Consider the following 12,955-nt stretch of genomic DNA (forward strand, 5'->3'; position numbering starts at 1 on the left):
CCATCCTAATCTTGATATTCTTCTATTTTGCTCATCGTTGTTACAGACCCACTTGGGGCTTCTCCTTTGTAGTGCCATTCACAGAAATAGATCATACACTTCCTAAAACACAGTATGTACATAGCATGAAGTAACTTCCATGAGGTCTTAGATGGTATAGTACGTGGGAGTTAAAAAAAAAAAAAAAAAAGTTGGTATGAAATAATGCTGCTTCTGCAGTGATTGATAACCAATCTGATAAACATATTCTTAGGGGCAAAAGAAGAAGCGATATGAATAAAGACAAACTTTACCCCTTCGTCCTGTGAAAGGGGATTGTTGATCATCAAGTCCTGCTGACCAACGACCTTCCTTGGATTTGTAATGTGCTGGTCAAGAAAGAAAGAAAATACACAAAAATCAGAGGCCACTGGACTTTGAGCCAATACATTTGAAAACAGCTATATTTAGTAAAAGACAACTTACTATTTCTTTGATGTTGCTATACCATGCTCTCAATTCTTTAATTTTACTTATCCACTGACTTTTATCTTGAGGAAGAACACAAAGAAATAGCTGTCAAGAGAAGAAAAAAAACTTTTGTAAAAATCATAAGAAGTAAAATGTGAAACTATGCCAAACCAAATCACCGGAAAACTGAGATATCATATCTCTGGTATTTCATATTCCTATCATCATTCTCATTCTCAGTAAGTTATATTTGGAGATATTTAGGAAATACATATTTGGACAATTCAAAATGTGAACAAAGGCCTACCCCCCTCCCATGAGATGTCAAAAGCTACACCACAAGATGGAATCGACCTTCTTTTCAGGTTTATATTAAAATGTACAAAAAAATTCATTGAGGTTCAAGCATAATTCCAAGTTTACAGTCCTGAATGGCTATGCCAGTGAAATGGAGAAGTACTGTTTGGGGGTAAGAGAGGACATTAGCAGGCATAAGGTCCAATTAGCAATTTCCAAGTTTAAGATTTGTCTTAAACGAAGCAGGTAAAGGACAGACAAGAGCAATCTGAGGACACAGCCTGAGAAGTGAAGTCATTGCTTTTACATTACAGCAGAAAATTTAATTTACAACTGGCAATCAGCTTATGAAAATAACAAGCATTCTTAAAAAGACAAATTTGATTTAATTTAGTTTAATACAACATTAAAATAAATCTGGATTTGAGTTTATTTTCAGCAAATGAAGGATACTAAAAGTTAAACAACAAAGAATGGGGGAGGGGGAGGCACAAATATTTGTACAGCAGGTCCCCTGCCTTTACTGCCTGTGTCTAACAGAAGAAAAATGTATTTTAATTACTGAACCTAAATTATTTAATCTAAAACTGTCTAATACATCATGTTTCCTTACTGACTTTACTTGCAGACTCCGGGTGCTCAATTCATGCAGATCTACCCTAAAAAACTTTCAATAGAAGTCATTTTAAAAATGAGACTAAACCTAAATTAATTCATTTTGAGAAGAAAAAATATGTCCGAGCAACTAAAAAGACAACTGCGGGTTATTATTACTAGTTTTGGTAACCAATGACCCTTTCTCTTGGAAAGAGATTGACCTAATTCCCTTCCATTTCTTGCTGCCCTACACTTTGTTTAGGGAAAAAGAAACATATAAAAAATCTTTTCTATCTGCTATTTATGAAGAAAAAAGGAAGGATGACTAAATGAAGGCACTACTAGAGATAATAGGAACCTGAAAGTTAATGCCCCTCTGCTCCTGCCCAGCTTCCAGGATTTCTGCAAAGCTTATGGGCAGTTAAGGTGTTGCTTTGAATTCTGCACCATCAAATGAGATGAAAAGACAGTTATTTCAAATGACTCCTTTACCATCACCAGTAATTCAGAACTAAGGTGGTTCAACCTTATTAGTAAATGTCCTATGAAAGATTATACATGGATGGCCAAAAAAAGTAGAGTGAAGTCTCTTGGAAAATTCAGTGATCCCCTGCTTGAGTAATCTTCCAGGGCATCAGGTAATGTGTTGATATACTGCAACCACAAACTGTAAATAAATATTTTCTTCTTACCTTCCAGCAAATGCTGCGGAACCTGCTGCTTCTCAGCTGCCCATTAATCCCCTTCTGCCTTATTGTTGCCAAGTAATTGTTGTTTACAAAGAGTTCTTCCCATTCTTTCCTATATGCAAGAAACCAAAGCATGGAGATCCTTTTGTTAAAATTCTTCTGCTTGGAGAGGAGTGCTACAGGAAATTAATTTTAAATAAGCCTAAGAAATGCAACTTTTAAGACGTATATATTTAGTTGTGCACTGTTTCTGAACGCATGGCTGTCTTTTTGGACAGAGTTCTTCTGTAGATTTAATGAATATGTAGATCACTATAATTATGCCAGCTACTGAAATTCATAATGTCTATGGAGGCTATTCCATTTCCTCTAAAACGTTGGTAGTACAGTTCAGTGAATAAACAAGACAAAAAAAATGAATATTAATATAAGCTTATGACTGCTTTAGCCATTGACAAAAATATACGTGCTCCAAAAACACACAACAAAAAAGCGTATTGTGGATTATATTGGCTTCGCACATGGAATGTCTATTGAAATGAACCCATTTCTCTTTAATGTCAGGCTGGGCAGGTAAATATAACAGAAGACTGCTTTCTTTAACTTTCAGTGCTATTTACTATTGAAATCTCTGCAGCTTCTTTCTACACAATCAGTTTTAAAATTTTAACAGGTGCAGGCATATTTGAAAAAAAAAATCAAAAAATTAAAAAGCCTCACTGTAGAAACTGCTCAAGGCAAGCTTGAGTGCCTTGCAGTACCTATGGCTGAGTAGATAAACCACTGAAATATGCCTCCCAGGCACACAGACACCAGGGGCCTAACACCTGTGCCTCATTAATATACAAGTAAACCTGCTCTACTGGGAAACAATTGGAAATTAATTGTCCCAAACCATTTACTGAGTTTGAATAAAGGAAGTAGACTTATATTCCCGGCATCCTGTACCAAACTAAACATCAAGAATCATTTGTCAACAGTTGATGCAACTGAGTACAGCTTTATGAAATTTCTCTCAGATATAATAATGCCACAGGAAATGTGTAATTTGAAAAATTTTAATCAAAGCTAAAAGCCTGGCAATCTCTTCACAGACTTTCTCAAAAGAAAGCCTCTAAAACTCTCACTCATCCTTCCACATATACACGCAGTGGTCATCGACCAGACCCTGCTCCTTTTGGGAAAGGCCAGCTTTGCACACCATGCTACCTTAGACCCAGGAATGTAACCAACTGTAGAATGAAGTTCAAAACCAGACTGTGGAGTGAGCTGCATCCTCTTCACAGTTCTCCGGAAGAGTTACCAAGACAATGGCACATTCCTACTGCCTGGAGCAAGAGAACTTCCAGCCTCAGCCCTGTAGCACTGTTCCCCTGTCCCAGGAAGCCTTCTGCCAGCAGGGCCTTGTGGGTAAGGATGCTGAGTGGGCCACACACTCCAGAAACACATTCCTACCACCATGCCATGCAAACTTCCTATTCTCATCGCTCTATTCGTAAGAGACATAGTATTTCATTTTTATTTTAATTTGCTTTTGTATCATTAATGAAATAAAAAATTTTCATACTTTTGGGTCATTTTATTTATTCTCTTTTTAGAACTTCCTTTCTTACCCTTTGCCTATGTTAAGCGGTATAAGATAGTGGTTAAGAAAACAGACATCAGAACCACACTCCCGGGATCAGAAAAACAGCCATGCACTCAGAAACAGTACCCAGTTTACTAGCTACTTACCAGCTATATGAGCAAGTTACTTAACCTCCCTGTGCCTGTTTCATCCTCTGTAAAATGGAACGCTAATAATAATTACTATGAGGATTAAAATATATGAGAGGCCCTCTGAAGGGTGCCCAGTATATCATAACATTCAAAAATTAGTATTATTGTTAACAATATTATAATACTGCTCTTATTATAGTGTGCCCTAGTACAGTCCAAGAGAGGAGTTTTTCATACATTAATGACATCACACCTTTGCCTGCCATATGTGCATTTTTAACCTAATCATCTTGATCCTTCTATCTACAACCTGAAGCTTTTTGATTTGTGCATAATATAAACCTAACAATAAGTTCTCTTGATGATCTTTCCATTGTTTTCATGCATAAGTAGTTCTTAGGAATGCCAAAAATATTCACTAAAATCTTATGTTTTTAAAAATCACTTTAGGCCCTGGCCGGGTTGGCTCAGCAGTTAAAGTATTGGCCTGCGGTCTGGAGAGACCGGGGTTCGGTTCCCACTAAGGGCACGTACCTCGGTTGCAGTTTGTCCCTGGCCCTGGTTGGGTCATGTGGGTGGCGACCACTCGATGTGTTCCTTTCACGTCGATGTTTCTCTCTCTCTCTCTCTCTCCCTCCTACTCTATCTGAACAAAATATCAAAAAATGTCCTCAGGTGAGGATTAAAAAAAAAAATCACTTTAGTCCATTTGTATTACCTAGATTTTAAATACTTTATCCATTTTCCAACAATATCACATGTTATTCATCTCTTATTGTTCAAGTTTTGTTTTTATCTAATTTTTAGTAATACTCAAAAATGAGTTCAGCAAGAAGTACAAGAGTACATCTCAGAAACTGTATATTTATATAGCGTGTGGTCTGTAAACAAAAAGAACACTTTTCAAATGTTGGGTTTCAATTTTAAACCCAAGAGGAACAGAACTCATGGGAGACGATGCAGTTCCGTGGCCTGAAAACACCGACACATTCCAGATCAGAGACGGAAGTGTGAGGCAATGACTCCCAGGCTCCTGCAAAATCAGCTTCTTTTCAAAGGTACTAAGATATTGTGAAAGTAGACACAGCTGGGGGCTGGATTCACTGCCATCTCATGAAGCAAGCAGCCTTTTAAGGTCAAGTTACATACTACTTATGTAATGAAGGATAATCATTTGTTAGCTTAAATAAGATCCTGTGCCTTGATTACAGGGTTGATAAAAAGAAAAGGAGAATGCGAAATGGAAACACATTCTCTGAAATTGACAATTATTTAAATTTATTCATGGGTACTTGTAGTTCCAATTAAGGTATAACATCTCAAACTGATGAAGAGCTCTAACAACAGAGCAACATAAAGCCACAAGATAACCTATTAATTGTCTTTTCTTCTCTGGAAAAGTGTTTTGTTAATAAACTGTGATACACAGTATACATAATAAATGTTTGCTTACCATGTGCTTAATACTCAGATATATTTTTTAAAAAGCATAAAGTTAAGAGAGTAGATGTATATGCAAACCAATAATGATATGATTAAGACAAAGTACTCAGTTCAGAGGAAGGAGAAATAGTTTTATACCTAAAAATTAAAACTCAGTACAGAAAATAATAAATAGTACTATGGGTGCTGAAATGCTATATCCAAGAACTGAGCTGTCAGAAGTTCAACAGACCCTTGAGGGCAAAATGTTGACAACTTTAGCCCTTTGAGGGGAGCTGGACTACTGAACTTGGGCAAACACATGGGAAAAGAAGAAGGAGTACTGAGGAGCCAGTGGTGGAATTTTTCAGTTTGAGTAACAAAAAATAAAGGAAAGGTAGTTGCTAAACTTTGTCTTATATTTAATATATGTATATAGTGTACTTGTAATAATAAAAGTCTTGCAATAAGGTTATTAAAATGCTTAAAACCCATCTATATCATAATATATAAGATTTTACATATATTACTTTTTAATAATCCTCACCTAAGGATATGTTTTTGTCAATTTTTAGAGAGTGAGGAAGGGAGAGAGAAACATCGATCAGTTGCCTTCCACCTGGCTGGTGATGGAACCCAAAACCTAGATATGTGCCCTGATGGGGAATCAAATCTGCAACCTTTTGGTGTACAGGATAATGCTCCAACTAACAGAGCCACACAGCGATGGCTAAATATATCACTTTTAACCTCTAAAACAACTCTCCGAGGGTGTCTATTTTGTTGTTGTTGTTGTTGTTGTTGTTAATGCTCAGCCAAGGATATTTTTCCCACTGATTTTGATAGAGAATGGAAAGGAGGAAGGGAGGGAGGGAGGAAGGGGGATAAAGAGAGGGAGAGAGGGAGAAGGAAAGAAAGAGAGAGAAAGAGAGAGAGAGAAACATCAATGTGAGAGAGACATACTGATCAGTGGTCTCCTGCATGCACCCTGACCAGGGCGGGGATTGAACATGCAACCCAGGTATGTGCCCTTGATTGGGAATTGAACCTTTGGTGCGAGGGCCTAGAGTGTTTATTTTCAATCTTCTTTATAAATGAAGAAACTAAGGCTCAGAAAAATTAAATATATTGTCAAGAGAAAAAATGAAAATTAGCTTAAGCATCTTCCTGGAACAACATGGAAGACAACACTACAGGGAAACAATAGTCTAGACACGGAAGATAAAAGTGCCTCCCCCCCCTCCCCGCAACAACACAAGATAGAAGTGTACCCTTGTGCTTTCTTCCTCAGATTTTTAGTTTTTGAACATCGAGTCCAAGGGAACAGAGAAAAGTTTTCAACAGTTGGACTGGGAAGGTAAGTCAACAACTGCTGAGTGGTTAAGGACTTCTAGGGACATTTATATGTGTAAATGTCTCAAATGGAACAGATTAGAGACCTGGGCCTTGAGGACTCTCTTGACATAGCACTAGTGCCATCTAGTGGCAATTACTCTACCTTTCAGGCACTGGGTCCCTGAAAACATAACCATCAGAGAGGCAGAGATAAGCTGGTTTCATTTCTCATGCCAATTAGTAGTGGCTGTCTTGGAAGCACTGTGTTAAGAAAGATTCTGAGCCTACCTCTGTGCTCCTCAGAGAATATTGTTACTAATTTAAAATGTTGGCCTTGAGCGTTGCAACCATTTCTAAGTAAATAAAATCAACTTCTGTGGCAGCAGTTGATGCCTTCCCTCTAAGACCTATTTAGGTAGTTAAGTCTCCTGCAATAGTTTGTTTTTTGTTTTGTTTTGTTTTAAACATGGAAATCAACTAGAATGTGCAGTGAATACAAACAGTTGATGATCATAAGGAAATACTATTTATAATTACGTATTTTAAGGCAATATTTTCCCAAGTTATGAACATAAAATTAGTACGAAACTAGTTAAAACCTTCTAAATATAATTGTTTAAATACTTTTGTAACCTGAATAATGCATAAGTGACTTAATTATGTGACAATTCTGGATGAGAAAATTTCTGAATTGTTGTCCCAAATGATGATACACTAGAGAAAACATTTTACACTGTATATTTTATGTGACGGCTTCTACTCCATTTCCAGGCATTATTTGGACAGGGGAGAATGTCTCTATGGGGCAAATGTTTCTATGGGGCTAACTTAAGAAACTCAAAAGACTAAAATAATTGAAAAGAGCTCAGAGACTACATATGGTCTAGTTCTTAGAAGCTTCAGTACTAGGTTTAGAGAAGCTACTTTGATTTTTACTGACAATGAAAGCTGCTGAGGGCAGAAAAGGATCATCCGTGGAGAACAAGGAAGGGCCGGACACATGTTTCTGGCTGCTGGGGAAGTGTCTTAGGGTAAGTGTGCTGGGGGAGTTCTCAGATATGACCATGTAGTGTACAAGGTTGGCCAGTTAACAATGATCATCTCATTTTTGAGATTTGACTAGAATAACAGTAAAACCAAAGGCCAAGGCAGGATGAAGGTGGTCTTGAAGCAGAGTAAGCTCAGAGTTAGATGGGAAGACTATATGAAAGTGAGGAAGCACAAAGTAAGAAAAGTGAACCTGATGCTTAAGATTTATACAATCTTTATAATCCTTAAATGCATGCCAATATTTGAAAAATTGCCCTATTAATTATGAACCTATTTGCTTTATCAAATGCAGAGGAAAAGGAAACAAATTGTGAATCTATTTCTAATCTGTCTAGAAACACAGTGGAAGATTTCTATGAATGAATAACTATCATAATTACAATAGTCCGTGTAAAAGAGTATGTAACTTTATACCATTTTAAAGGTATGATTTTAAAAATACTATTCAAATACAACAAGGAACATCTAAAGTAAAAATCAACGGAAATATGAGAAGTGTAAATTAGGTGTGCCAGCATCAGACTGCAAAGTATGGCACCAGATATGGGTAAGCTACAGCACTAGGACTGCAGGTGCCGGGATCAACCAGATAAACACTGATGTTATCTATAATTACCTCATTTTTAGCTTAAATCACAGGTAATGAGGGAACTCAGAGATTCTAAAAGGCAATTAGAAACTGTACTGGCTTTTTTGCTTCCTGTATCAGGAATTTTTGAAAACTTACTTTTATTTCAAGCTTTATTTTCCTCCATAATGAAACATCAGGGCATCACTTATACATATATAAATAAATATAAAAACAGAATGCACAATTTCTCACAAGCTTAAAATGGATTTCTTCCTATGTCCAGGCAAAACATGTTCTCATATGACGAGGCTCCATTGAAACAAAGGTAATAGTTCAGTTTGTTAAAAGTAACTTATGTGAGCCCTGGCCGGTTTGGCTCAGCGGTTAGAGCGTCGGCCCACGGACCAGGGAGTCCTGGGTTCAGTTCCCGCTAAGGGCACGTACCTCGGTTGCAGTTTATCCCCGGCCCTGGTTGCGGTTGTGCGGGTGACAACCAGTCGATGTGTCTCTCTCACATTGATGTTTCTCTCTCTCTTTCTCCCTCTCTCCCTCCCACTCTATCTGAAGATAAATGCAATATCTCTCTCTCTCTCCCCCGGGGTGAAGATAAAAAAAAAAAAAGTAACTTACGTGATGATTTGACTCAGGTCTGGACTTAACTTTGAATTGAGAAATCTTGAGCCTCCACCTCAATATCCACAAGGACATAAAGAACTGACTAGGCAACAGTTTTGGACTGTCAGATAGAATACTTTTTTAAAAAAAACATATTATTTTCTTCAAAATGTCTTTTTTAAAAGTTTCTAAATTCAGTGTTATATTAAAGTAGGTAAACTCAACAAACATACCTTTTTTTTATCCTCACTTGAGGACATTTTTCCATTTTTTGTTCAGATAGAGTGGGAGGGAGAGAGAGAAAGAGAACGAGAGAGAGAGAGAGAGAGAAATATTGATGTGAAAGGGACACATCGAGTGGCTGTCACCTGCACAACCCAACCAGGGCTGAAGACTAACTGCAACCGAGGTACGTGCCCCTAGCGGGAACTGAACCCGGGTCTCTCTGGACCGCAGGCCAACGCTCTAACCGCTGAACCAAACTGGCCAGGGCTCAACAAACATACTTAAAAAAAATAATAATAATCAAGCAAAGCTATATCATAAGGTTATAAAAAATTAAGTACACAATAAAGGTACATAATCGAAGAATCAGCATTTAGAAATGAGGCGAGAAAAGAATCCTGTACTAGACAATGTCTATGAAGTTGACTGAAATGAGTGTCTCTTACATTTCATGGTTTACTGAAGTTTCTTATATAATTAATAAGGAAAATGCCTCTTCTCTAGATACCTCCCTGCATACCTTCCCTACCTTATTCCCATTCCTAGCCCAGCACACTTGAGATTTGTGGTAACTAGTATAAGCTTGAAAGTTAAATTTCTGTATGATAAAGAATTTGTCACACATCTATAATGTAAGCAATTCTGTAAGGGAAATACAGAATTGAGAACAAACTATTTTCCAGTAATTCAGAAATAGGTTTTCATTTAGCAAAATTGGATATCCTAATTAAAAGTTAACTCTGTCTCTTAAAGCATGTTTTCCAAGACTGGGTTGACTCATACGGTATTGAATCTATAGAAATAAATATACACTTCAAATACTTTATCTTAAAAAGATCAAAATGGATTACGTTTTAATTGACGCCACTATTCATTTGATAACCTCTAGCACTATTCAGTAGAATTTTCTAAAAAGAAAGAAATGTCCTATATCTGACTTTCCAATGTGAGTGATGCAACTGAAGAACTACATAGTTTATTTCATTTTAATTACTATAAACATAAATTTAAATAGTCTCATGTGGCTAGTAGTTCTCATACTGGACAGCAAAGCTCAAAGTATTTTAAGGATGATGAACCATTCATATATGCATTCACTCTCTAAAATAACTATATATGTTCAAGGGGTGTAACAATAAATATACACATGACACACATATAGTGATACTGGGGAAATAAGACATATGCTAAAAGTTAAATAATATAAGTGGTTAAAAATCAAGGTAATTCCATCGGAGATGTAACACAATGCATAATTATAAATTAATAGTGCTACTAGTAAGATCAGATATAGATGTAACAGGTTATTTTAATCTTTTTGTCTCTATCTCATTGCCTCGCCCTGTGTTTCTGTCTCTACTACCACTCTCTGGGCCTTGCTTAGTCCCACCTCCTTCTTCTCCCGTTCACATACACAGAGAATGACGGTGATACATCCATAAGTTATCAAAAATAATCAATACTGGGTCACAAGCCCAATATAAACATACTCAACAACAGACTGGTGCAAAGATCCAGGAAATGGTCATTTTAATGGAAGATAAATGGGTTAAATAAAATAAACTTTAGTTTAAGGTCAGTATGTAGTTTACAATCTGTTTGGATTACTGTGCCTGGGAAAATAATTTCACAATGGGCGTCTAAAAAGTTAAGGAAATATCCCTACCCAAGGCCTACTAGAAAATCTCTCTCGTTTATAATTAAAAAAACAACACCACCTCACTAATTTAAAAACCTCCATGTCTCATAGACCATAGTGTGGTGAAAGCCTGGGGAAGAGTGGGGGCTGGGTGGAGCGGGGGAAGGGGAGAAATGGGGAACAACTGTAATACTATCAACAATTTTTTAAAAATTCAATTAAAAACAAACAACAAAAACCACAACAAAAAACCCATGCCTCATTTACCCAGCATGATAAAAAGCCAATATGCACCATTTTTTTCTCTCAACTCAAAAATGCTGAGAGTATCAAAACATCTATAAGATTTAAAGGGATTTTTGTCCAGATGTAGTACACATTTGGAAATTGCATAGCTATTTGCCCCTACATGAAATAACTCCACACTGCTCTGCTTTTGGAGTTTTCCATTCTGTTTCTAGTGCCATTTCTCTCGTGACCATACTTGTCAGGCTATCAGCTCCCAATTCCTATAATGATTATATAATTAGCTTTTAGAAATTCTAAATCTCTACTGGTCTATCATTTGCTCAATTTAATTTGTCTTTTTAAAAATAAAGACAACAAACTAGACTTTAAACTGTTATACATTCTAGCTTCACTTCAATATCAAACTATCATAATCTTTTTAATTAGAAAAAATGAGAAATAAGACTAAGTAGAAGAGAGTAAGGGCTGAGAGAGCCCTCCTGTGACTAAACATACTTTAACAAACTTTTTGTCCATGTTAATACTGTCCATCTGTTTCTAAGTTTCTGATTGTATTCAAGTTGGTTGGGGCTATTAGAAATTTGACCTCTAGATAGCGATTGTGTTATTGTACATCCACAAAAAAAGAGGGGAAACCCTTTTCTTAACACTGGTTTGGGGGTGGCAGAGAGAAGGTGGGGACAAACTGACATGAGGAAATTAGGGGTGTGGAGCCTGTCTTTGAGTCTGCATTCTGTTTCCCATGAAGGCTGGAACAACACTAGGAGTAATACTTTTACCACTGATTTTCTAAAACAGTTGTTCCACATCATAGGAGAAGATGAAACATTTTCTCATGACCTCTTCGCCCAAATTAAATTGTGTGTCATAAAAATTCCTGTGTTAGGCAGAAATATTCTCCACTGCTGAAACTTTATATTATTTGAAAGTTCACCTACTTCAAAAAGACCCAAATCTAGTCTTGACTTCATAAGAAAGGCCTTTTGTTATTTGCTATTCTGCTATCCATATACTCAGTAATTCAGATTCCAAATGCATGCCACAAAAAAATTTAATTATATGACCACAGACATCTTTATGAACCAAAGAGATGTTTCCATAAAGTAACAGCTTTATGGAAACATGGAATGCTACTATAAAACTTAAAATCGGCACCATAAGAAAATCCTCATTTAGGAATGGCATCTTGAGATGTGAGGCAGAGGTTCCTTCTCTGGGGCCCATCAACAACCCAGGTGGCAGTGGGAGGAACAGGGATGAGAGCAGTGTTAAAAAGACCAGACCACTCTGGCTTTATTTATTTATCCCACTCCAACTCCCTCTGCCCACTCCCAAATCTCTTCTGTGGAAACACAGTCCCTGTTCAACCTACATGGTCAGAATACAAAAGAGAGAAGCAGGCACTCGGTGGGGCCCAGTGGTAAGGTGGGGAGTGGCAAGAAAACAACAGTAGTTACTTTGGAGATTATAAATTTATTACTATACATTAAACAAAATCCAAATAATGAGATGTCTGGACCTGGTTCAATGACAGTTGAGCTCTCCTGCTCAAGAGAACCTGAAGATCTAGAAGCACATTAAAAACCTGTAATGAGAGTTAAGAGACGCTGTTCAACTATCCTGTTTTGCTTCAAAGGGTTGAAAGATTTGAGCATGTCATTGGAATTACTTTCCTAATCTGAGCAAGTAGCTTGAAATACAATCTTTGAAACTCCTTGAGAATATGTCAACCAGACTGAACTACTTCTATATCTATCTCAGAACATTGCATCTATAATCATGGAATGAAAACCATGTCCATATGTTCATATGATACCAGGATGTCTTTTAAATTTCAAATACTCCTCATTAGCAGGCTATTTCTTATTCCATCCCATAGCTGCTTTATAGATTTCCCCCATATTTCTAAGCATATATTATTCGTTCTCAATTGTATCATTATCAAGTATTTCATATAATTTTGTGAGATTTAAAGGTACATTATCAACATCAGTGCAAGTTTTTGATCTTTGATTCAAATATAATAAACATCTATGATATACTAAAACCTAAAAGTTTAATACTGTAAAAACAGCAGTTCATTCAAAGTAACAATGT

At 36.7% G+C, this 12,955-nt stretch overlaps 1 protein-coding gene across 3 annotated transcripts in view; it reads right to left on the bottom strand.

Annotated features, from left to right (window-relative positions):
• Nucleotides 1-12,955, bottom strand: part of TBC1D5 (TBC1 domain family member 5) — a 504,213-nt gene that overhangs the window by 228,988 nt on the left and 262,270 nt on the right. For all 3 annotated transcript variants that reach the window (XM_036267496.1, XM_036267498.1, XM_036267497.1), the window contains 3 exons: nt 2,037-2,145; nt 466-555; nt 294-368 (listed from right to left, as the gene is read on the bottom strand). In XM_036267496.1, the coding sequence (XP_036123389.1) occupies nt 294-368; nt 466-555; nt 2,037-2,145 (274 nt within the window). The remainder of the gene's footprint in view (nt 1-293; nt 369-465; nt 556-2,036; nt 2,146-12,955) is intronic.

The sequence above is a fragment of the Molossus molossus genome, unplaced genomic scaffold (genome assembly GCF_014108415.1).
Source record: "Molossus molossus isolate mMolMol1 unplaced genomic scaffold, mMolMol1.p scaffold_m16_p_18, whole genome shotgun sequence".
Classification (NCBI taxonomy): Eukaryota; Metazoa; Chordata; class Mammalia; order Chiroptera; family Molossidae; genus Molossus; species Molossus molossus.